The 27,044-nt window shown below is 43.3% G+C and overlaps 1 protein-coding gene across 1 annotated transcript in view; it reads right to left on the bottom strand.

Moving 5' to 3' along the window:
- LOC146045081 (mucin-2-like) overlaps window positions 1-26,550 on the bottom strand; it is a 33,819-nt gene extending 7,269 nt beyond the window's left edge. The window contains exons 1-15 of the mRNA XM_083163765.1: window positions 26,475-26,550; window positions 25,247-25,508; window positions 19,146-19,260; window positions 17,492-17,582; window positions 14,280-14,395; window positions 11,654-11,870; window positions 10,330-10,455; window positions 9,486-9,603; window positions 8,383-8,521; window positions 4,468-4,578; window positions 3,971-4,040; window positions 3,713-3,850; window positions 1,731-1,895; window positions 766-860; window positions 549-675 (exon numbers count right to left, since the gene is read on the bottom strand). Coding sequence (XP_083019891.1) covers window positions 549-675; window positions 766-860; window positions 1,731-1,895; window positions 3,713-3,850; window positions 3,971-4,040; window positions 4,468-4,578; window positions 8,383-8,521; window positions 9,486-9,603; window positions 10,330-10,455; window positions 11,654-11,870; window positions 14,280-14,395; window positions 17,492-17,582; window positions 19,146-19,260; window positions 25,247-25,508; window positions 26,475-26,550 — 1,966 coding nt within the window. The remainder of the gene's footprint in view (window positions 1-548; window positions 676-765; window positions 861-1,730; window positions 1,896-3,712; window positions 3,851-3,970; window positions 4,041-4,467; window positions 4,579-8,382; window positions 8,522-9,485; window positions 9,604-10,329; window positions 10,456-11,653; window positions 11,871-14,279; window positions 14,396-17,491; window positions 17,583-19,145; window positions 19,261-25,246; window positions 25,509-26,474) is intronic.
- Window positions 26,551-27,044: the final 494 nt, after the last annotated feature.

Below are 27,044 nucleotides of genomic sequence, written 5' to 3'. Positions count from 1 at the left end.
TACAGTTTTGCTATTTGGCCATGCTAAAACTGTTGCAGGGCATTCTGGGATGTGTAGTTAACAATATCTGGAGAGCCAAAGGTTCCCCATCCCTGCTATAGGCAATCAATCAGATTCTATTGTCTTCTAGATCTAGATGGTGCTAAATAGATAGAAAGCAAAATCTGATTGGTTGCTATGATAGCACCTATCTTCAATAGAACTCCCATCTTAGTAAATGTGCATCTACTAAGTAAAAAAGGCCCCACCCCATCCCCAAAATAAATGGAGAAGCCTTGGATATTACATTTTATTTCTCATCATTTTGGCTGGTATAAACAAAATCAATGAAATTAAAAATCTGGGGTTCCACCGAATGTCCCATAGCCAGCAGTCGCCAATTCTGCCAAGGCTGATGGCACTATAGCAAGGAAACACAGAGCATGTAGTCATCCAGTCTTATTGCCAATCAGCTTTAGGTTGGTCAGAGTGGGCTGCATTTCCTAGGGTGAGGCTGACTGCATTGGAGCTACTACCAACGCCTCTATGAACAGTATTGCTGTACTTACCACAGATGCCATTTTTCCATCCCCACAGGATGATCCCTTTAGAAGCACAGGCTCTGACGTAGGATGATACAGCAGCACACATGCAAAGCTCACTGTCTTTACAGATACACGAGTCATATCGACATCTCTGTCAGGTGCAAAATATAACAGGGAAACTAAAGTCAGTGAGGACTTCCTGTACATGAATGGGTGAGTGTACGCATTCACTGATACTGACCTTTACATATTCAGTTGGGTCAACTGCAGAATGACATATGGCAAATCGAGATTCAACTTTTTCCATCGTAGAACACCAATAGTCTGCATAGTTTTCTGGACAACAAAAAGGTACAATAGCATAACTATCTAATATAAACACGCGCACATGCGTCCCAGTCTTTCAGCGGCAGGGCAGCGGCATCCTGTCCCTCTCCACTTCAGGGAGAGGGGCAGAGTTAGGGGGGGATCGGGGTGGTGCGGGCGACCGGCGGCGGCAGGGGAGGTGGTGGTCGGCAGTGGGGAGCTCTGTTGCCATGAGGCATGCGAGCGTCTTTAGAAAGTAAAATCTGCATTGTTGAAAAAGGCCGCTAGACTGTCAAATTGACAATCCATGTGTATTCCAACTGTTGGAATGTTTCCGACAGTTGGAAGATTGAAGTTGACTGTCCAATTGACTTCATAAACGGACACTATTCCAATTGTTGTAAACGTTCCGACAGTCGGTATCAAGATTGAATACCTTAAACTGCTACTTCTCACTAGTGTGACACCTTTGGGCAGTAGGGTAGTGCTGACCTTTGTCGGTCCCATCTTCTGGTCTTGAACCTTAGCAATGTTAGGGACCCACCTGATGAGGTCACATGGCCATGGTAGGTGTACCTATATTTTCAGGCTAAAAATTATGCTAAGAACCTCAATTTTATTGCATGTTAAATTTCATAGTTTATTATAATTTTTCTGATTACTAGACTTCTTAGTGTCTTACTAGACTTACTAGCTGCCCAGTACAGTAAAGAGTCAAGCAATGAGATGGGAATTGGCTGTTTTTGTTGTTTGATTCAAGAATGATGAAGCAAATTTTACTTATTCAAACCTTATTCACAACTTTAAGTGGACCCGGAGTTAGGACCTAAACACTGCATGGCACCACTCTACTGCGCTAATTAACCAGGAATTGCCACAAAGCTATTAACATTATCTTACTGTTCTCAATGCTGAGGCTGCAGGGATCATCCAACCAATCTGACATGTCATCGCAGGTGGGTTGGGCCTTCCACGTGTTGGCAAAGGCTGATGCCGTGGCTTCTACTAGTCCCCCTGATGTTTTAAAGTCATCTCCTTCTTTAGAATTGAAGTTTCCGCAAAGACCTATACCCAACAAAATGTGTTACTTTCTCATAATAGGTCTCATTTTACAAATGTATGAAATATATCACTGCAGAAAAATAATATCACGCGTTATAGAAATATTGTTTACAGCTTTTATTTGATGATGATGATGATGATTGTTATTATTATTAGGTGTCTCAGGGCATCCTATTGTTTCACAGCGAGGAAAACACGACATACACAGAATATACAGGCATGAATCAAAGGTAAGGGATGTCTGAGCTCATGGGAGATACAAGATACAGTAGGAGGTGCTTACAGCTATCAAGATGGGAGAACAGAATATTATAAGCTCTGTTTTGGACAGGTTGAGCTTTGATGGCTTTGGGACATCCATGTGGTTGCACAAGATAATACAGTAGGAGTGAGGTCAGGGAAGGAGATTTATATTTGAGGGTCATTCCCCCAATAGATGATAAGTCCAGTAGGAAGTAAGATAGTAGATCAGTGTTTTATGGAACTCAAAAAGCTAGTGGTTGAGGAAGGGAGGATATGACACAGGTAGAGATACAATAGGAACAGATAAACAGGTAGATAGCAAACAAGGGGGCAGATGTATTTAGCCTGGAGAAGAGATAAAGTGGAGAAAAAGTGAAAGGAGATAAAGCAGCAGCCAATCAATACCCAACTGTCATTTTCAAACACAGTTCATTGGCTGGTGCATTATCTCTTTTCACTTTATCTCTACTTTATCTCAAGTTTATCTATTCTCCAGGCTTAATACATCTGCCAAATGGGCCGTTCCAGAACCCACTGATAAGAACAGAAACTACACTTGATTTTAGCCAAAAGACTCGGGATGATAAAGTGTAATGGTGAGGTGTGTTTTCAGGACTTCAGGACTTATGAATATGTGGGGGGTATATATATACATATATCTGATCAATTCATAAATCCTGTATTTATTAGAGTGTATGGAAAATGGCCTCAAATCTTATGATTAGAGACAGGATTATATGCAACATGAAAAGCTTGAAATATGCATGCAAATATGCATGAAAAATACTTAAAATATGCATTAAAAGTGTTAAAATATGCTACATTAAATTATTTAAAAATCAGCATACAATTAGTTGCAAATAAACTTCAAAAATAGGCCCATAGCACCTGCAGATGTTTAGTGCTGTACACAGGATTTTTTTTCTTCCTGGCTGCTACAGCAGACTGCAGCCTCCTAGGCTCTTCTGGCATCAACTACACGGACCCTCATCTCCAGCGCCGATGGATCAAATGTCAGCATAGGGCGGCACAGTGGAAGGCTTCCTCCCTGCGCCACATACTCACTGTGACACAGCATTTCCTCCGCGCCGTGTGATGTCACAACCCTTCTGCCCGCCTCCACTGCTGCAGAAGTCTGTCTCTTGGTGAAAAGTCCCAGGCCAGGGGCAGGCAAAGGTTCAGGAGCTTCGTAATGGCATCCGCCCGACTGACTTTTATCAACATGGATTTGCAGCCTAGAGCAGTGTCAGACATATTGTACATCCAAGGTTCCCCACACTGCACACATATTGCCCCAGCCTGCACACTCTACCACTACCTGGCCAGCAGCAGCAGGGCAAAGCAGTGCTGTGACTCGTGGGTGGAAAGGGAGCAGGGCCTAAAATATGCAGCATCACTAGATTTTAGGTAAAATATGCAATAACCAGTGAGAATGGGCTAAATATGCAAATGCATATGCAAATATGCAAATGCATATAATCCTGTCTCTACTTATGATTATTAAACATCATTCTAATTAAGCTGGAAACGTATGATATTTCATTTGGTACACACTATTGAATTAGAATTGAACTGACCTTGCAGACGACCCCTTGCAGCTTTCTCCATATTGATGTAGAGTTGCATTATGGGTAACAGCTGAATCTGAATCTGGAGACCATTAGTGACTTGAGCAATGATATAGGAATCAGAGGGCTGCAGAATGGTGAAACTGGCTGTGCAGGAATCACAGGGAGACAGAATAAAGCTTATTAATAATCGTATTTTATACTAGTGTTTGAATGTATTTCTGGCATGGTAGATATTTTACACTGAAATACTGTTGGCGATTTTACCTGTAACATGAGGCAGGGTGATTTTAAGCTGATTTAATAACACAGTGCCATCTGCATTGAAGGTCACAATCTAAAGAGATCAAGTAATATCATAATTACATTTTTGTTACAAGCCCTAATATTGTTATTCATGTTATTTCTGATAGGATGCAATGAAGAGTAAAGGTGCCCATACACGGTACAATTATTGTATACAATATCGCATCTCATCGCATTGCATGGGTTTTTCAATGCAATGAGATGAGATGAGATATGGTACAAAAACTACATGCAGCACATACTTTTTGAGCTGTGCAATGAGATGTGTGACGGGAGCGCGCATCTCAACACACCCAATAATTGTACCATGTATGGGCACCTTAAGACCACAGAGTATTTGATGGTTTTAACAACAGACATGTCAGTTGGACAATTTTTTTTCAAAATTGTTCTGGCCTCCCATAAGCTGTGATTGGTTGGTGACGCTTCTCCTGGTCATCAGCTATTGGTATACTTACATTCTGCATGTTGTCTGTAAGGAGTATGACAGATTTCAGGCATGTCTCTCTCGCAATAGAACTGCAAGGTGTTAACTCCCCTACGAGGACATGTGACTCATTTGTTCTACCCTGCAATAGAAAGGACTGCAGTTAATAATAGCACAACAAGGTTTATTCTACTAAACAGAGGAATTGTATTGTAATTACAGATGGAGCCGCTTTCTTTCAGCGGGGGTCTGGCGGTCGGATCACCAACCGCCAGCCGCCGGAAGGGGACGCGCATGAGATGCACGCTTGTCCCCTTCCAATGGAGCTCCCCGCAGATCGCCCCAACCTCCACACACACAACCCCCCCCCCCCAAACCTGCCCATTTCCCTGAAGCGGAGACGAGCAGGGTTCATGTTCCCCACCGCCCAGAAACTGGGACGTGCATGAGACCAGTCAGATGGAGCGCCATCTCACTAGCGGGGACATTCTGGCGAGCTGCAGCAATGACTGAGAGGTGCTCTATCTGTATATGTTTGTCAGTATAAAGCAGGCATTCCCAACCACGGTCCTCAAGGCACACCAACAGTGCAGGTTTTAGTGATATCCAGGCTTCAGCACAGATGGTTTAATCAGAATCCCTCAGATACTAATTAAGTCACCTGTGCTGAAGCCTGGATATCTACAAAACCTGCACTGTTGGTGTGCCTTGAGGACCGTGGTTGGGAATGCCTGGTATAAACGAAGGAATAGCAATTCAAGATTTATTTAAAAATATTTCCAGTGACAATAACCAATCATTAATTAGCATTAATCTATACTTATGTATAATCTATATGATTATCTTAATGAAAAGGTCTTGTATTCTCCAGTAAATGGTCCAAAAAATCCTTTCCTATGTCAAGTATGCGCTTATCCCTGAGTGCCAACGTTGCTGTGACAGATCCTCAAAATATCCACTAATAATGCCAACATCGCTCACAGCGACTGTTCTTTTATTTGGGTGCAATATTTAACTAAACTTCAATTAATTGACTTGGCTGTATTTGTATTTTTTTTATACTAAAAGGGGGATATTCTGGTTCACTCGCAAAGGCAAATCCACTCTCTAATGGACAAAACCATGTGCACTGCAGGTGGGGCAGATGTAACATGCGCAGAGAGAGTTATGGGCCCCATACATCAGCAATTAATTGTGACAATCCTCCATTGTGGAGATGATTGCCACAATTAATCTTTAATGTATGGGCTCCCCCTTTTGGCAATCCCAATCAAAAATGAATAGGGATCGCCGAACGTTTGCAGAATCAGATTTTTAAACATATTTAAAAAATCTGGTTTTATTGGAGTTTCATTTTTGTAAGTGTGGACATTCTAAAGGCCCCCATACATTAGTCCGACTTGTCCTAGGGACAAGTCGGACCCGATTTCCCCTGCAGCTCCCCGGGAGGGGGAAACACGATTAGGCACTTGATGTGCCAAGGTTTGCATATGATAAATCGCATGGATTTATCATATGCAGTCCCCGGGGAGCTGCAGGAGGAGGGAGCCGTGCGGGGGACGGCAGCGGGCGGGGGATGCCGGGTAATTGAGAGCCGAGCAGGGAGAGGCTGCATAGGGACCCGGGCAGGAGGAAGCTGTTGCAGTGGGGTGACAGCGGGAGGCGAGCAGGGAGAACTTGATGACGCTGGCTGCCGGACCGCTGATTGGCTTAGAGAGGTTTCAGCCAATCAATGGCTTGCTAGTCATCTCAATGGGCATTTTTTTTTTAAGTTATCTGTTCCTCGCGGCTCCCGCCGCTGCGGCGCTCCCCGGCAGCCAGCTTTATGTCATCAAGTTCTCCCTGCTCCCGCTGTCACCCCACCGCAACAGCTTCCTCCAGCCCGGCGCCATATGCAGCCTCCCCCTGCTTGGCTCTCTATAGCCGGCATCCCCCGCCCGCTGCTGTCCCCCGCACGGCTCCGGGGCTGGGCTGCACATAAGATTTGGCAAATCTTATGTGCAGCCCGTCCGACCCCGATCCAATGCGCATGGGACCGCGCATCGGATCGGAGGGGATGTCTACAAGTGCGATTTGGGCCAATTTCACTGCCCGATTCATCCGAATCGGGTGAAATCGTTCCCGTATCGCATAGTGTATGGGGGCCTTAACAGGAAAAATCTGCCGATCACTGAAACAAATCTGTAGTGTGTGGGCAAGTCAAATAGATTGAAGAAACCATTTATCTGGGGAAAAAAATCACCGGATCTGAGAAGCAATTAAATGTGATTGCTGATGTATGGGGGCCATTAGATATTTAGAATTTGCCTTTGCGAGTGAAGCAGAATAACCCCAAAGAACAGTGGCTGTTATCGGCATTTTTAGTGGAACTTTTGAGGATCTCTCACAGCAACTTTGGCACTCAAAGGGTTAAGTATGTATTTACCTGGAAGTGAACACACTCATTTGACGGTAACATGTGTTAACATAACAGTTGATATACAGTTGCTGTTTGTATTATATATATATAGGGTATACTGTATATAGGGCCAGCTTCAGATGTGGTTGTATTACAGTACTGTAGCTATTGCTGATGTTACATGACAGCAGCGATGATGGTACTAATACAATAATGCAGCAGGAGGCCTCCTCCATGCTTTATTAATCTGAGCTGTATCCTATGACATTGTTTGCTCATATGCAACACCAACAGGACAGTAGAGAGCCTGGTACTTTTCAGGGGGCGTTTCCTATTTGCAAGAGGCGTTTCCTATTTGCAGGAGGCATGGCCATGCACCCTTAGAATAAAATACAGAAAAAATAGCACTGTCATCCCCGTGGCTACACTGCAGCCCGGCACAAACCAGCATGTGCTGGGTTTAGAAGAGTTACAACTGCCAAATAATGGGGGTCCCACTGTGCCCCCTCCATCAGACCCGAGCCCAGGTAAATAGTACCCCCTCTCTCCAAACTCTCGGCACCACTGAACACCATTGCTCGGCTGCATGAACCATGGGGTTGTGCAAGCCAGGCAACTGCATCTACAATAAAAGGGCCAGAAAATATCCATCCTCTGATGTAGATCCCGGCATATCCTTCTCCAAACCATCAATGACATGCCTACATTTTAGGAAATGGATGCCGTCACCACCCCTCCCAGCCTCCAAGCAGCATTAACCCCTTCAGTGCTTTTTTTTTTTTTTAGGGAGCGCTCCCCACTGGGTGAGGGGATTTTTGGGAGCGTCCCCTAAAAAATACTGCCACTGTGTCTCCCGGGTCTTGGCAACTCCGCTGAGCACATCATCAGCCGCTGGCAACCCGGCAGTGTTAACAAGGTCACGCCGCACACATCCCTGGAGGTGGGGCCGGGGAGCAGGAGCCATACAGCGCTCAGCTGCGCTGTCCGGCACTAAGCAGCGCAGACAGTGGCAATCCTGAGATTTTCCAGGATTGCCAGTCTGGGCACTGGAGCACAACCCAGAAAATTCTTGGAAGTACCACTGAAGTCGGACACTGTACTGCATCCCTGTTGCGGACCTGTACTGAACATCAGCTCTTTGTGACATGCAATGCAGCTCTGACTGTCCACATTTGAATTAGGCTTATAACAATGCATAGACACAGTGGTGGAACTTTTGGGTGGTGACCACAGGTGCAAAAATATAATTTGGGCCCTTCCCCTCCACCCCAACCCATGTTCACAATATGTAACACATCAGTGGGTGACAGGGAGAAGCAGAGGGTTACAGGGAGAGGTAAGAGGAGACAGGGGGAGGCAGAGGTTGACAGTGAGAGGCAGGGGGAGGCAGAGGCTGACACGGAGAGGCAGGGGGAGACCGTAAAATACAGTGGTAGACATGGAGGGTGACGGGGCAGCCTTAAATGTCAGAAAGCAAGAAACATCTACAGTACAGTAGCTATGTACAGCAGATTTCTTAAAAGTAACCCACATAAGACAATGTCTTGCCTTAGATAGTACATAGTAACAGTTGCCATGGAAAGTATAGGCCTTTCCGTCAAAAGTGGTGAAATGGGACCCTCCTTCAATGGCGCAAACTCCAGGGCAGGCGCGGTCTGTGCAGTTCCATCTTCCCGAATCACAGAAGCTGAAATAGGAACATTGTAGAAATGGTAAATCATACGAGACTAAAACAAGTCCAAAGCTTCCGTACAACATGTTCCAATGACTATTGGTATAACAATCACACTGACTACAGCATATAGGAAGAATTATATATTACTGGCTCTTACGGACATATACAGTAGGCTTTTTTATGCTTTGCGGTGTTGCACACAGAACATGGTTTCTGTTATGCATTTAAAACTCATTATAGCTGTATTATTCTGAAACTTTCATTCGTTTCCAAATTTGGCCCCATTTTTAAATGGGAGGGGGTTCTGCGCATGCAAAGAAATAAGAATTTCATTTGTGCTCATTTCATTTCTCGCTATGTTCAGCTCCCTGCCAATGTTTATCTGGTTTGGATCTGCATTGTCTTTTCTCATTCCTCGAGTCTCCCTTGCCGCAGCGGTAAATTACCACAATTCGCAGCTTTTCAGGGGCGGGGCTAAACATGTAAATTGTGCCCCACCCCTCATCGAAGACCTGCAAATTGTGGGATTTTCAGTATTGAGGGTGGAGCTTGATGATGTCTACATCAGGCCCGGCCCCCTGAAGTGCTGCTGACAGTCTCCTTTTCGGGCTTCTCTCAGAGAGGAGACTTTAAAAGTAGGTAACCCTGTCATGAGCTAATCCAAGCCTTCTCCAGATTTTTTTTCAATACAAAACCCGTAGGGGAGGGGGGAGGAGGAGGAGGAGGCACCGCAGAGGGGAGGGAGCCGGGCAGCGCTGAAGCTGCCTGAGTTCAGTGATTGAACTCAGCAGCGCTGCACAGCTGTAAACAGTGGCAACCTCGAGAATTTCCCGGGCTTGCCAGACTGGGTACTGTGGCACAGCCCAGAAAATTCTCGGGATTGCCACTGAAGGGGTTAATGGCAACAAGTTACCATATGATTTACAGTAGGTATTTTAATAATATATATATATATATATACCATTTTGTTTCTTACCATTCATCACAGTCATTCTGCATTGTTTCTCCTGGTTTATACAGTATCCCTCGATGTTTGCAGTGGCACTCACTAACTGCCACACATCCCTTGTTAGTGTAATCATCCTGCACAGTGCCTGGAAAGTAGGTAAGGTGTTAACATGTGTTTTTTATGTACTATTCCCTCTGTACAGTATTTATACTAAATCCGGGATTCCGACTGTCGGAACATCCCGGGTTGTTTTTGTTCAGCTCGTCAGAAACTCGACAGCCAAAATTCAATGTTCTGGCTATCAAGTGTCGGAAAGTGGGTGTGTTGGCCAAAACAGACCGGGATTGTCGAAAACAGATGTGAATTTGCCAATACGCAGCCGTTTTCGACAAAACAGGTCCGACTTTGTCATATATATATATATATATATATATATATATATATATATATATATATATATACTTCCCACCCCAATACAATTCTACCTGCCACAGACAATAGGAACCAACATAGTGATAAGATACTGTCCTCAACCCTCCCCTCCTTCATACACAGCACTGGAGGAGCAGGGTGACATAGTGTGACCTACAGCACTTAAACCTTTTATCTGAGTGTTACTTGTCCAGGTCTTAAAATTCCTCATGCCTTTGATGCACACTAAAGATGTTCCTAATTATCAAAGCCATTCCTGACTGTTAATGATTTCTTATCTGTATACTTACTGTACTGTAAATATAGGAAACACCGTAGCCAGTGATTTATACGTGACTTATTGTAGGTGGTCAAGTTCTGTTTTTATATAATTGCTTTGCGTAGAGCAATATAAAATGTCATTGTCATTGATATAGTATAATATTTATACACATCTTACCTGCTGGACAGAAGCATCCATCCATGTAATGCTCCTCACACAGACTGTGTATCTCTAGGTGGGAGCAGGAATTCTTGCAAGGGGAGCCGCTCTCTTGGTAGATCATGTTTGCCGGACATTGCTTAGCTGGAAAAATACATTAGAAATTTATGTTGATAGAGAAAAAAACACATTTACCTATATTTGTGTATAAATCTAAATCATCATCTGAAGGCAGATAGCACATGTTTGTGTGACCCCCAGTGATTGGCTGAGAGACAGGGAGCGCTGTGCTGGATGATCTGCCACTTCTATACTGTCATTTTGAGCAGAACTGTCAGGCTTGACGCCCACCCGTACCCACTGGCCCGAAAAACTCTCGAGACCCTGTAGCCTACCCCATAGCCAGGCCTTTTCTAACAACAAAAAATCCATTTAGGTACCCGGCGGGACCCCCTAAACCCATAGTGCCCTAGGTAGCTACCTATGTTGTCTTGTGGAAATTCTGGCTGAGTATTTCAGTATGTGAGTGTGAAGAACTTGCGGGTCGTAGTGAGACTCAGTCTAATTGGGTGATAATATTGGTTTGGAATAGATACTGTATAGTGAAGTGCGCTAGTGGTGGTGCCATGGCATAACAAGCATTGCAGTCACAGTAGATGATGCCAGGAGCTGGGTTTCCCAGCAGTGCAGTATTCATGTAAGCATGGACTCTAAGGGGAAAATGTACTAAGATGGGAGTTCTATTGAAGATGAGATGTTTTACATAGCAACCAATGAGATTCTACTTGCTATGGGCAAAATCCCATATTAGTAAATGTACCCCTAAGTATCTCACTTGTATGAATTAAAGTTCATGCATCCAACTTGTTCAAAACTTACATGATTTTTTTAATTACCAAGGTATCAGTTGAAAACATTATTCATTCATGTTCCACCTTCATTTCCGTGTTCTATACTTTATTTATATGACCATACACCTTAAGCTGGCCATACACATAATGACCTTCATACGACCAGATTGTATGCAGGTGGTAAGAGCGATTAAACGAGGGATTGTACAGGTAATTGCTTTAAAAGCACATATGATCAGCTTAGGACAACAAGCAAAGCTGAGTGATCATACGTGCAGCACGACCTGCGGGACAGCACATCATACCGATATACCTCACGATGTGCACACAATTCATCGGCCAGACCCATTGGCCAGTTTCAAACATTTTTTAATGGGTGGGAGAGGCACCAAGTTCCAAATTGCCTCTAGGCAACTGGGATGAACTTCAGTGATCTACTAGCCATATAGAAAGTCCTTATTGCATATTGTATGGAGAACAATAATACTTACGACAGAAGTTGTCTCTTCTCCAGTTACCCGGGCGTCCTCCTGCATGAGAGCACTGTCTGGAATACTCTGTGATAGTGCTGCACAGGCAGAAGGTGTCTTGGGATTGATCACAGGAGCACATGTCCAGCATACAGGCCTGGATGTAGGGTTCCATATTGAGGAGACTTTGACAGTCTGAAAACGCAGATTGTGCCAAATGTTCTTCACAGACCTTGCGCTGAGGGGAAATAATACTGTGTGAGTGTTATTTGTCCGGAAATTTGGGAAAGGTTCCGTGCAGAGTGAAAATAATAATTCCGAGACATTATTGTTTAGTCATAAAATCACAGTAAGTTCCTTTCACATTTCAAATTCACATTTAAAAAGACTAGAAGACTAGAGTTTTCTCAGGCAAAATCATTATTACTGTTCACTAATGATGACCATGGTTATTTTGCTGTGTGCACTATAACACTGATACAAATGTGTATAATCTACAATAACTGACACTAAAAGCAAGCAGTTGTTGATACAGAGGTTTCTTTCTTCCTGTTATCCAAATTGGGCATTGGATCTGATTGTAACCCAGGACACAATCTGTTCTTCCTGAGTTAATATGGACACCCCCCCCCCCCTGGATCGCGATTACTGTCAGAAAAGCAGCGCCAGAATTTCAACATCAATGAGGATGCCGGCATCGGAATCCCAACTGCTGGGTTGCCAATGGTAAGTATGCAGAGGGGGTTAGGGATAGACTGGGAAGGGGAGGGTTAGTTTTAGGCACTAAGGGGGATTTAGGGATAGGCTGTGGGGGTGGGGGTGAAGGTAAGGGTTCGGCTGCGGGGAGGGATTGTTAGAGTTAGTCACTTAGATGGAAGGGTTGTGCTGTGGGGCAGGGGGTTTAAGTGGCAGGGTATGGGGTTAGGGTTACTCACTAGCAGGGGCGTGCGGTGAGGTAAATGGCTCGAGTCCCAGGCAAGTACCAGAGCCAGATATGCACACAATATATAAGCCATGGGGTACATGCCATCATAGGTGGCGATTCTGTGGGTGCTCAAGGGCCCGAGCACCCACGGAAATTGATGAGCACCCACGGGCCCGAGACCCGCTGATGGGCCGCCATATTAACTTGCTAATTTGCAGCTGCAGCACCCACATTGCCGGACACGCCACCTGGGAAACAGTATGCCGGCAAGAGTGTATTCTGTCCGCGGAGTACCTGCACTGTGGGGGCATTTATGTACCTGCACTGTGGGGGCATTTATGTACCTGCACTGTGGGGGCATTTATGTACCTGCACTGTGGGGGCATTTATGTACCTGCACTGTGGGGGCATTTATGTACCTGCACTGTGGGGGCATTTATGTACCTGCACTGTGGGGGCATTTATGTACCTGCACTGTGGGGGCATTTATGTACATGCACTGTGGGGGCATTTATGTATGTGGAACTCTGTTGCCGTAATTTGAATTTTGGAGACAACTGTGCTCCGTAATATAAATTTGTATTATTTTGTGGCCACACCCCTTCCCCATGAAGCCACTCCTCTATAGTTTTGGCATGAGCACCCACCAGTAAAAACATAAATCGGCACCTATGCATGCCATCATTATACACATGTGCAGTAGTATACAGTACACTGCTGGATATTCGCTGAGTTTTGATAACAGATGTGCAGAAAAGTTTTGACTATAAAAATTAATAGAATAAATAAAAATTAAATTTTTGTTATAAATTCTTTGTATTTTTTACATACTGTATCAATTCAAAACTCCAGCATATACGCTAGTATGACAGGAAAGGCTGTGCCTCACCTGCCTTATCCCACTGAGGGTCATCTGTATGTACCCGGTCCTCCAAAGACATAATGTTACAGTAGATTATCTTAGACCAGTGAAAACTTTATCAGTAGGAAAATTAAATTGTGAGCAGCTCAGTTGGGACACTGGCCCTTATTCAGATCTGATTGCAGTACAAATGTGTTCTCAAAATGGGCAAAACTATGTGCACTGCAGGTGGGGTAGATTTAACATGTGCAGAGAGAGTTAGATTTGGGTGAGGTGTGTTGAAACGAAAATCTCATTTGCATTGTAAAAATAATGCAGCCAGTATTTACCCTGCACAGAAATAAAATAACTCACACAAATCTAACTCGCTCTCTACATGTTACATCTGCCCCATCTGCAGTGCACATGGTTTTGTCCATTTTGAGAACAAATTTGTACTGCGATCAGATCTGAATAAGGGCCACTGTCCAATGTGCCTAAAAAAAAATATCTGATTCTGGGGAGAATATATAAAGCAAAATGGCCAGCCAAAATGCTTCCAACAGACATTTTACAGGCTGCTCTTGAAATATGACAGTTGGGAGCTGATTGGTTGGTACTTTATTTTTCTCCACGGATTGATATATCTCCCTCACTGTGCTGTCACTGTATAAAATAATGCATCCTATTAACAACACATTTGCTGTCTGCACTGGTATGTCTGTATAGGACACAAATCCCAGAATGACTTCTCCTAAGTACAGGATGTTATCATGCTACCCTAATAAAATATATTAATGCCAATTTATTATAATTAGCAGCATGTGTCACTCTGAGGAACATGCCATACAGTGATGTACGTGCCTGGAGATGTTACTCACATATTGGGAACAGAGTGATGTGTCCACCTTCTGCGTTTCATCTAAGTCTGTGCAGTCATCATTTGGGTCATGGATATTCTGAAGATTTCCAAATTGCACAGGACTGAGAGTGATATCTGTGGTTCAAAGATACAATGTAACATATATATATATATATATATATATACATACATATACAAGGTACATATGTTTAATACCCCTTTCACACTGCACTAATAATCCGGGATCGACCCAGGTTGTTGCCGAGTCGACCCAGGTCACTGTGCGGTGTGAAAGGCCATTTTTAAAAATCACTGGTCCAGCAACCCAGCAATCTGACCCAGTTAAAAGAAGGGTTGGACACGGGTTGCTGGGCAGTGTGAACAGGTAACCCAGGTCCCGTTCACCCTGTAGGGAGGAGGCAGTGTCAGCTCCAAGCGCTGCCTCTCCCCTGCTCCCCCCCTACACACACACACACACACACTTCACGATGTCAGCGACCCGACTTATTGCTGGGTCACTGTGGGGAGCCTCTCCTTGTGAATGCTGGGTCGCTCCCAGGATGGACCTGTGTCCAATCCCCTGGGTGCAACATGGCATTTGTGATGTGAAAGGGGTATAAGCTGCCCTTACACTGTCAGATCATAGGGCATTATTCTAGTTCACTCTTGGAGGTAAATTCCTTCTCAGATGGACAAAACCATGTGCACTGCAGGGGGGCAGATGTAACAGGTGCAGATAGAATTAGATTTGGGTAAGTTATTTTGTTTCTGTGCAGGGAAAATACCGGCTGCTTTATTTTTACACTGCAATATAGATCTCTTTGAAGAAAAACCCCACCCAAATCTAACTCTCTATACAGATGTTACATCTTTCCCCCTGCAGTGCACATGGTTTTGTCCATTTGAGAAGGAATTTGCCTCTAAGAGTGAACTAGAATAAGGCCCATAGTGCAACCAGCAGGGACAATTTGGGAACTAAAAGTGGCCCTGAAGAAGTGGCCTCAGGTGAGCGGCACCAACACCGTATAGGTGGGAATTAATACATCACTACACATTTTAAACATAAACATAAACCTGTGAATATCACAAATAGCCCCATACCTGACCAGTGGACCCCAAAAACTTCACAGGCATTGATACACCCCCAGATAGCACCCACTCCTGTCCCTTTAGCAGATGTCACAATGGATAAGATGGGCGCCCACAATGTATTTAGATGGATGACAACAAGGGCTGTTTGTGTGGGATGCAGTAAGGGGAACAGGGCCACTACTCTGGGCAGGGCCACACCATAAGAAAAAGTCACTGGCTGACAGGTGGCCTCACAGGTGCGTCGGCCTCCCAGGAATCTTCCCTGTAATTTCTATGACCAATCCGCCGCTTGCTGCCAGTATATGGAAAATACCTTTGTTCAGTTCAGACACAAACATGAGTGAACAAATGGAATGGATCGGACCATTCAGGGTTGTAATCCAGTCAGCTGCTTACATTTATCTGGTCCCATGGAGATGAAAGCTGTGCATGTTGCCTAATCATAGCTAGTATCTGACATTTTCCACCAGGCCTGATAAACATCTGATCAATATTGCTGATTGGAATTAAACAACATTAAAACCCCATACACACTAAACGACGGGTGCCGCAACCAATATAATTAACAATATCAGCCGTGGCTGCGAGTCTAGATATTGTGTGTACACACTGAACGATATCGACCACCGATATCGTTCAATGACATCACTGGGACCTGCTGAACAGGCAGGTTGTTTGTTTATATAGCCAAATTGACCTGCCTGTTCAGAAAACATCAATCATCGTTACCAACGCAGGGGAGCGTACACACTAGATGATATTGTGTACAATATCGCTAATGCATATGGTGCTTTAGGTCTCATAAATGCAGGAAATCGTAGAATATGTCATATAAAATGGTAATCCAAATTGCTCTGTATTAGCATGTTACATAATGGTGCAGCTAGCCCATACCTCTAGCTACTGTATCTTGGTCTGCCCAGTGAAATATTGGAAACATACTAATACCATGTTTACACAGAAGATGCTGGGTTGCACCTGGGTTTTTGGACCCGGCTCCAACCCGGGTGAAACCGTGCCGTTGACCCCTTTTACACAGCGTCCCCATCTGGCATAATGCCGGGTGGTGATGCCGGTGGAGGCGGTGTTCTAAGTGGCACTCGTAGATGACATCATCTCCAAGATGACATCATCTCCACACACAGGCAACCATTCACCTCCTCCCAGGCTCCACTGATACCTGCAGACAGCACCTGCTCAACCTCTGGACTGACTACAGGATGCTGCATTTGGGAGGTATGGGCTCCACCATTGGTGGAAATGGGTCCCGGGTTGGATGGGTATGGTATGGCAGTCTCACAGGGGGGATCCCAACGGTCAGTATGCCGATGTCGGAATCCCAACTGCCAGTGCTCTGACAGGGGGCGAGCACAAAGAAGCCCCTTGCGGACTTGCTGCGCTCGCCAGGCTGCGGGCTCAGTGGCTCACTTCATTCCCCACAGGTTCTATTCTGCCTCTATGGGGGTCGTAGACCTCCACAAGCGAGAATAGCCCCTGTCAGTTAGGAACGGAAGTCGGGATTCTGACGTCAGGATACTGACCATTGGGATCCCCCCTCTCGGGCAGTCATCCGGCACCCGAGTTGGATGACCCGGGATATCCGTTTACACTGCTCCTGAACCTGGGTCTCGCCTGTGTTCAATCCGGAAAACTTTTCGGGTTGAATTGACGGGTAACTGGACCCAGGTTTTTATTTTTACCCACATACGGGTTATTGTTTTTATGTAAAAGTGGTATTAAGGGAATCTTACTGTGTACGCATCATACAACAACAAAGACTTGCATTTTTTAAAATGTTCAGCTTGTTAAACCGTAGCTAACCAATTATTGTACGTTAGCAATAAAGCAGATAGTAATTGGCTCGCAAATAATTGTAATACCGGAAAATTAACACTTCATTATGATATAGGATTACTGATAATATGTTTATCAATGTAAATTGTGCATACTGTATGTCAATATAAGAAACATGGCAACAAGCTGCTTATTGTATAGACATGTCCCAAGTGTACTGACATTGCACAATCGGTTGCCAGATCTGACAGTTATTTTTATCCGCTGTGTTCTTTCCATTCAAATAATAAGAGATCCATACTTGGTAAAGTTCATGCAGCGAACCAGTTTGTCCAGATCACTTACCCCCAGAAAGAAACTCATTATAGATAGGAATGCCATTATAATCCCCGCACAGACCACAGGTGTGGTTGTTATACTTCGGGTCAAGCTCCAGCTGAGTAGAAGAAAAGAATGAATCATATTACTGGCCCAGGAAATAAATAAACCACTCTTGCTAGAAAGGACCCTATAGTTCTGTTTACTATGCCAGGAAATTAGCATGTTGATGTGTGGTACTATTACATGATCTGTATGTCAGAGGTGACTTGTTACATAACTGATAACAAGAAGGAAAAAGGAACGATGGACAGAGTGCTGCTGTCACAGCGCACAGGGACAGGATAGAGCCACCTGGGGGAACAAGTTTTATTTGAACCTTTGCCAATCTGTTTATCATGTTAGCTCATGCTGCCAGGTGTCAGTAATCCACCTCCTAAGTACAGTACATGGAAAGAATATCTGACTAGTATTACTATTATTATCATTTATTTATATAGCGCCACAAGGGATCTGCTGCGCCCAGTTACAGACTTTATAAACAAGTAAACAAAACAAGAAAACTGTAACTTTATATATATTGCTCAGTGTCCCATTTTCATCAGTGACAGTCGCTGATGAAAAGGAGCCTCTCTGCCGGGGGAAACAGCTGATCTCCAGGAGGAAGCCGCAGGTCGCAGGAGCATGCTCCTGTGACCAGCAACCATTGCAGGGATGGTTGCGGGAGCACACTCCCAGCGTCAGTCGCCCCGTATACATGGGAATATGGTCACTCTGGGACTATATCCCCAGCAATTCTTGCTAGAATCGCACCATGTGTACAGAGCTTTACAGAGGGTTCTGGGATAATGGGTCGACAAAGTCTAGGTCAACAGTCACTAGGTCGACAACTATTGTTCAACTCCTAAGAATCACTGGCGTAACTAGGACTCCACAGCCCAAGCGGTGGCAGGGGGGAGCAGGCTCCATAGGGGTGCAGGGTACCGGCGCTGTAACCTGCGGGAGCAAGAGGACAGATACAGCGTGAGGCCAATCTTTTGAATTTTCAATTCTGCCGCCGCTGTCCGCAGTGTCCGCTCACTCAGCGCTTCCCGGACACTGCAGACTGCCCGCTCCACTGCGGGGGGGGAGTATTTCCCAGAGACTGTTTTGCGGGGGGGGGGAGAGAATAATTTCTAGTCAAGCCATTGCTAAGATCGGTCAACATACTCTAGCTCGAGAGTGACAGAAGGTTGACATAAGCTTAAGGTTGACATGTACATGGTCGACATTCAAGAGGTCAACGTGCATTTTTCATGATTTTTTTGGTGTCTGTGTTGACATTGTCGCTGTGCTAGGCACACTATAAGAATCTATCTCTATGCCCATTTGGATAGTAAAGTATGAACCTAAAAAATCCAAGAAAAACTCTTTTGAATGTTAATCATGTACATGTCGACCTTAATCTTGTGTTTAAATGTCTGTCATTGTTGACCTAGGGTATTTCGATTGTGGAGAGATTGGTAAAGATTGGGGAGAGATAAAGTGGAGAGAGAAAATGTACCAAGCAGTCAGTTCCTAACTGACGTTGTACAGACTTTGTTTGAAAAATGTATGCTAGGAGCTGATTGGTTGGTACTTCATCTCTCTCCAAGCTTTGATATACAGTATCTCCCACTAGCTGCTTTGATGTGTTGCTCACCATGAGTGCATCTTCCTTATTCCACATGAGGGTCAAGCCTGTCTTTGCGTACACCTTGAAGTAGGCATCTGTTTTGTGAATGAGGATCCCAAAGCTGTAGTATGGTGTCTTGGCACTGCAAGATAATTATTAAAAATAAAAATTCTGAACGTCCTACAAATCCGTAACAGTTTCATTTGAAAAAGTCAAGTGGCACAATTTAATTTTATATGTTGCTTTCAAATCTATTACATCACAGATGCTCCATTGGGAACAGGTTCACCTGCTAGATTACAACGATGATATTTCAAATGTAAAATTTATTGAGATGTATCCTACTGCCAAACACAGGATTAATATCAAATGTCTTATCCCCTTTACTTTGATATACATAGCATAAAAATATAATATACTTAAGTATGGCATGTAAGGATGCTGGAAAAGTACCATCTGCAAAGAGCATTGAATAATAAATATACCGGTACGACCTTGACTTAGAAACCATATAGTTCTGGGCCCAGGCAGAAAGGGGGGCCCAGGACTATAATCCTTCATAAAAAAAGTTCACATTTCCCTTGAAGCAATGTAGAGATTGATTTGTGCAGCCAGTGCTGCAGACAGGTCTCACCGGGCACTCCAGGTGTCAGAGAAAGGGAAGGGGGGCCCTGCCTATTTTGTCAGAACCGGGCCCCACAATTTCTGGCATTTTGTTTTTTGCGTGCGATTTAGGTGATTGGCTGTTCTACAGGATGCTAGAGATGTACACCTATTACCATATGCCTGTTATTCCGATGCCTGTTTGATCTCGCGTATGATTTGGACACTTTTCATCCAAAATATCGAATTAAAAAAGGACCAAATCGCTGTGGATTCGCCCTACTGTATGGGCACCTTTACTCCTTTATACAGTACACAAGGTTTAAGGCTTAGACAGCACCCAAACTGCACCTAATCTGTTATGTTGCTATCCAATAAAAAATTGAAAAAATGCAGCCAGAATATACAGTAGTATATACAGACATAATATGCATTGATTCTTTAGGGGAAATTTACTAAGATGGGAGTAATGTTTCACATGGTATGTTGCTATGGGCAACCAATAACAATCTACTTATTGTTTATTTAGCACCTTCTCAAACAGTGGTTCTCAAACTCCGTCCTCACAGTGCACATTTTCCAGGTCACCTGACAGGTGCCCTCATTACTGACTGACATTTTAAAAGATCCACAGGATGAGCTAATTATTTCACCTGATTCTGTGAGGAGACCTGCAAAACATGCACTGTGTGGGGTCCTGAGGACCGAGTTTGAGAACCTGTGTTCTAAAAGATACTAGACTGAATCTGATTGGTTGCCCATAGCAACAACTCATGTGAAATATAACTCCAATCTTAGTACCATCTCCCCCTCTGAGTTTGAGCTTTGTAAAGTTTTTTCATTCTTTTTTTTTTTTTTGCTTAAAATTCTGAAGCATCATAAAATCCCTACAGTGTTAGGCTGATTTCATTCAAGTTTTTCTATTTTCCCAGTATTTCCAGAATAAATATAAAGACTTTACAGTATAATATAGAATACAGTGACCAGCTTTCTAAAGTAATTTATAGTTACCAATGCTTTATGGATGTATGGGATTATTTGATAATGAAATCCTTGTCATCTAATGAGACTGAATTACTTTTATATGTTATCTAACCATTGTCATAGCTGTTTGGTCACTCATGTTTATTTTACCTTATACAAGGAAGCAAAGGCGTAGGTGCAAGGGGCAGGGCTGGCAACAGAAATCTTGGGGCCCAGTACACTGATATCTCTGACGGGCCCCTCTAACCCCGCCCCCTTGAGCAAAACATTTTTAGTATAATGCATATTGAATGTGTTTTTTTATTGTTACAAAAGAAACATAATTAATATTCACTAATACTGGAGGAGGGTCCGACTAAGTACCCTTACAGGAACCGGGGGGTGCCTTTATAAACCATTGCTAGGCACTGCACTGCCGCAGCTATGCTTACAGCCCCTGAATGCCTCAGAACCTTGAGGCTCCTCACAAGCTTGAGGCCCGGCACAGGTGTCCCCTTTGACACCCCCCCCGTCGCCTGCCCTGGCAAGGTGTGCAGCTGCTATGGGGCCCAGCGCTGAGAGGGGCCCACTTTGCCTGTCAAAGTATCATATGCTGTATACATTTTTCAGCATTAGGTGATAAATAGGGGCCCTTACAAACTTTTGCTATGGGGTCCACAGGTATCTAGTTATGCCACTGCAAGGAAGAATTATCCAAACTGGGGATACAGATCACCCACTGTGGCAATGACACATCTATCCATTGTGTATGTCTGCCTCCTCATAACAAAATGGTTTAATCATTTCCATATACTTAATAATTAATGCTATAAATGTTTATGGCTCCTATATTCTGTAATCTGTTGGGATCCACCTCAGAGTGCTCACCATATGTTCTAAGACACATATAAGATGTGGCATAACCATTAAGAAACTCCACTTTAATTGCTTTTATCCAATGCACCGCACCCAAGGAAACACCTTGTACAAATGCCAGTCAGCACCCTGGACCTACAAGGAGACAGCTGCTCTATGTAGAAGCTACCGTGTCAAAAAGTAAGTATTCAGCTTACTTATGTAACACCTACCTTAACCCTCTGAACACCAACATCTCTGCGAGACATATGCAAGATATCAGCTAAAAATGCCAGCGTCGTTCACATTTGTTATATAAATTCAAGTAAAAAAATGTTGTATAAAAAAAAAAAAGATGATATTTCCTGTATAAGGTAAACATCACAGGTCGTTATGATGAATAAAAATGTTTGCGCGGCAATTTTCACACCTGTTTTGACAAAGTCACTTGGCACTCAAAGGGTACTGTATTTTACTAATGGAGCCTACACATGTAGAGACCCCCTTGAGCTCAGAACGCTCAGCAAGATCACTCAACACACAGCAATGTGTCAGCGCTGTGTGCCCAGCCAATTGTCAGGGCCAGTGTTCTGTGAACACACTGGCTGTGACCCCAGAGACCCCGGTGACCCCAACGATTAACTAGATTTATCCAGCTTGCTAGTGAGATCACTTAGAAAATGAATCTACAGTGATTGCCATACTTTTTATCTTTGACTATCGGCAAAAAAAGCTAAACCATATCTACAGTACAAGTCCTATGTGGAAGAATTAAGCAATGATCACAGGACATAACTGATAAGCGGACATCAGGCCTAATACAGAATTTATAGCAAAGCACATTTTTTCTCAAATGGACAAAACCATGTTGCACTGTCGGTGGGCAGATGTAACACGTGCAGAGAGAGTTATGGGGCCTACACACGCAGCAACACTGCTGAGTGTTCTGTTCTGAGAACGCACAGCAAGATCTTTGAGCACATAGTAATGTATCAGCACTGTGGGCCTTATTCTAGTTCACTCTTTCTGACAAAATCCTTCTTAGATGGACAAAACCATGTGCACTGCGGGGGAGGGGGGGGGCATTTTTCTATAGGCCCTCATTCTGATTTACCCGCAAAGCTTCAAAATTCACAGCTTTGTGGGTCATCTAATCATTGCCCGCACGAAGGTGCGCATTCAGATTTCCCCCGCACGCATGCGAATGGGTGTTTTGCATAAACATCCATTCACAGCTTGCGTACGGGCCAGAAATTATACGATGGTCGCCGACCATCAATTGATTTCTCTAATAATAGATCTGCGGCACTCCTGTACAGGAAGAGGGCGGCAAGCTGACATCCGGTGATGGTGATTTCCCATAGGTGCTACCCATGGCCACCGCCCCACGCCCGTCCGTACTGCTATGTGCGAACCGGTCAGCAAATAATCCATTTGCTGCAACTGCTTGCACAAAGCTGCTGCACATGCGCATAAAAGTTTATGCACATGCGCAGTAGCCAAACATCGCTACCCTGAACGAACACGCAGGGGAGCGCACAGACCAGAATCAGGGCGTTAATACCCTGTATTAGGGATGTTGGGAGCGACGTATTAAAAAAAAGTTGATAGACGTGTTAAGAAAAAGAAATGAATTGGTGCAAGAAATAAAAAATTTAATTTTCTCTGCCTTTATTATATTGTCCTTTATTTTTATTATGTATATACTGCTGAGTTTATGTATAGATTTGGTCCCTTTTAAGGGTCTTTAATATCACCTTTGGTGTGTCATACTCCACAATTATCAGCTACGGATTTCAGCAGTCCATTTATTCTTTGTGTTTTAGTACAATATCATTTTTTTGAGATAGTTATATTCTGATACCTGTCTTCACACACAATCTTTATTAACAAGCAAGCATCTGATACAAATGTTTCTAGTAGTCTGTAAGAGAAGCCTCAGTGGAAACAAATGTGTCAGTACGTTTCTCTGTCTGGGGTTTACTTCTCTACTGAATAGACTAGAGCATAAGTACTGTTCACTGCTCACTTTTGCTGCGGTTCATAGATGCAGGTTATGATTTTTCTCCCGTTCGGCCACATGCAAGGGAATGTGTTGGGTAACACACCCCCTCACATGCTAGCGATAGGATTCGGGAGGGGGGGGGGTGACTTTCGGTGGGGTGGCATGTACCTGTTCACTAAGCTATGAAAATCAGCAGCCTAGCGAACATGTTTGAATCCTGCCCTATATGCAGTGTGCACCTGGGTGATCAGGTATATACCACAGATGTATTGCAGTGTCACAGGAGCATCTACTAACTACTAGAGTTGTTTTTCTGTCTGAATAATAAGCTACTGCAGTGACGCCTGCTCAGCATAAGGCAGCTCATGCTCACTGTAAGCACATTCATTCCTGGAACACACTTTGGAAGTGTTTGGAAAACTATATAATAGTGCAAATATGCACGGTTGCACAATTGCAAGATGTGTGCATCTCAGCACCAGTACTGTATGTGCCAGGTTTATAGAAGGGATATTATCAGATTAGATTTTGCCCATTAAAAAAAAATATAATTAGTAATAATAGGGCAGTCTGGATGGTGTCATGGTTAGCTGTACTGCCTCACAGCACTGAGGTCATGGGTTCCATTCCCACCATGGCCCTAACTGTGCGGAGTTTATATATTCTCCCTCGTGTTTGCGTGGGTTTCCTCTGGTTTCCTCCCACAATCCAAATATAGGTTAATTGGTTCCCTACAAAATTATCCCTAGAATGTCTGTGTGTATACATAAATGTGGTATGGAATATAGATTGTAAGCTCCACTGGGGCAGGGACTGATGTGAATGTTCAAATATTCTCTGTACAGCGCTGCGGAATATGTGTGCGCTATATAAGAAACTGTTAATAAATGAAGTTATAATAATTATAATTAGGAGATCTCAGGTCAGAGGCAGGATACTGTTTATAGTTGTTTTCTGGGCATACACAAGACCATAATACATTCTTACATCCAACTCTTCATTAGCCCAAGGCTTATACCATAAAGTAATCAGTCAGGGTTGTAACAGGGTACGTAAGTCGGAGGGTTGGACATGGTCACTGTCCCATTGACACTGTTCTAAGCTTTTGGGGTGCCTGTAAGTTTGCCCAATTTCTTGTAGAAACACAGAGCACATCCTTCATTGCTTGTGTGTTAACACCTGGCATGTCCTTGGGATGCATGTGATGACAAGCTCCCCGCTCCTGACCCCCCAATTTAGTGAGGTCATGATGACACATGTGCGGGGGACTACATTGTCTGCCGGCACAGGAGGACTCTGCAATGGGCCTTGATCAGTGCTATAGATATACTGTATACAATGTAGGTTTTTTGTAATGAGGATGACATTGTTATTATCCATTAAGATAGTTTTCTTTATAATATGAAATATGTAACTGTGCTGTTTAAGAAAGCAATAACTATCCGTACCAATATCTTCAGCATGGCTAAGAATAACTGAGAAATAATGTTAGACAAGTTCTATCAACCTTCACTTTATATAAATGGTAAATTTGTCATTGCATGAACCTGGTAGAAGGAGAGAGCAAGGCAAAAGGGAGAATAAGGACTATATAATATTTCATTAGCACATATATAGGTAGAATAAATAACATGCAAAAGTATAAAAATAATACAAGCTATGAAGGAAACAAATGAAACATCAGGATTTCACAAAAACTCACATGGCCCCGTTCACCACCACTATGCTGCTCTTCAGTTGAATGATGACATCTTTGATGGTGACGGTAATCTTGTCTATGAGCGGATGACCACTGTCTATTGACCGGTGGACGTGGATGGAGAATTCCTTATAGGAGTCTCCACAGTCGGAGGCCAAGTTGTAGCTACAGCTGCCAGGAAACTGGTAAAAGTCTCCATCAAAGGTCTTGAAGTGATAGTTTCCCCATGTACTGCAGACGTAGTGCCCATGATTACGGACTCGACCTGTTAAGTGTTGATACAGTTTGGTTAAATTAGTATCAAGTTACTATAATCTCTGAAAAGCTCTACTATATAACACATTTACCATAGCTACAACTTTTAATGAATCAGCTATAACTACTGCACCACTTAAATTAGCAAGTACTACAGTATATCATGTTCAATACAGTCATCTAAAGTCTACAATGACAAATACTGTAGTCTAGGACCTAGTATATGATTGGAGTGTATGCTCTTGCTCACTGTAAGAATTAAACCGGTTCATGCTCAATTTTGACATCACTTTTTTTTTTTAGTAACACTTTAAAATAGGTAATTATTATTTCACTGAAAGGGTAACAGATACTGTAGTTTGAACTGTTTCCAACAAAGGTGGCGAGGGCTTATGGCACCATGTATGGGATAGAACGAAGACTATGCTAAATCTGAGCAATATGATCAAATGGGGTCTTCTATGGGGGGATTTCATGAGTTCAAAACTGTCAGACTAGATCACACTAAGTTCCTGCTGTGGAGAAGCTGAATAAATAACTAATATGGAAATATACATAGGTTTAATATACGTATTCTGAATATTACGTTTTCCAGCCTTTCTCCTTGTATTAACAACCACCACATTTTGCTTTTGTATAACTGTTCATTGTATAAGCAAATATACTGTATGTTTATATATATATATATATATATATATATATATATATATATATATATATATATATATACTCGCATACAGTATATGTACTGTAAATACAGCAAGCACAACCCTGTATTTCAACTATTATACCCAGTGTATGGATACATTACATTTTCATCATAAAATAATCCATGCTTTTGTTTCCTATTAACGTTGTCATTATGTCATTTGTTTGGGATCGCTGTCTTTTCTCAGAGTCCTGATCATCTTGTCCCACTGAGAATGCAGATAGAGGTAGCAGATATAAAGGATGCTGTAAGATGGATATACTGTACCTGGAACGACTTCTATGGAACTTGAAAGACCCAATGCCAGCCATAGCACCCACAAGCTGGCAGTCTGATACCCCATTGTATGCCCCGTGGGCGATGGACCTTCAGTAGTAGCAGCCACATGGACACCTTGCTCTTTATAGGATTATTTGGTGTGTTAGTGACATCACAGCAGGTGGGGCAAGGAAATCTTTAATCTTTACAATCAAGGTAAACATTCCATTTCTCTCCACATGTTAAGTTACTTGGGAGGGATCTATTGAAAGATATTAATTTCCTTAACCCTGTCTCTGCTACAGATATTCAGTTACACGCTGAATTATCCATTAAGACTACAGTATATACTAAACACTATGAGGACTATGTTACATACGTAGTAAGAAGTGTATAGCTGATCACATACCATCTATCTATACAGTAACTTATATGAGAAGTTCCATTTGTAATACTATAATTTGCTAATTATAAATAGCTGATCTTAAGGTGCCCATACACGGTGCATGGGTGCAAGAAATATAGTACTGTGTTTGGGTACAGGGCCGGTGCAAGGCATCTCAGAGCCTGAGGTGGTCA

This window comes from Crinia signifera, chromosome 11, assembly GCF_055691185.1.
Source record: "Crinia signifera chromosome 11, ASM5569118v1, whole genome shotgun sequence".
Taxonomy (NCBI): Eukaryota; Metazoa; Chordata; class Amphibia; order Anura; family Myobatrachidae; genus Crinia; species Crinia signifera.
This window is presented reverse-complemented; position numbering and strand designations above follow the sequence as displayed.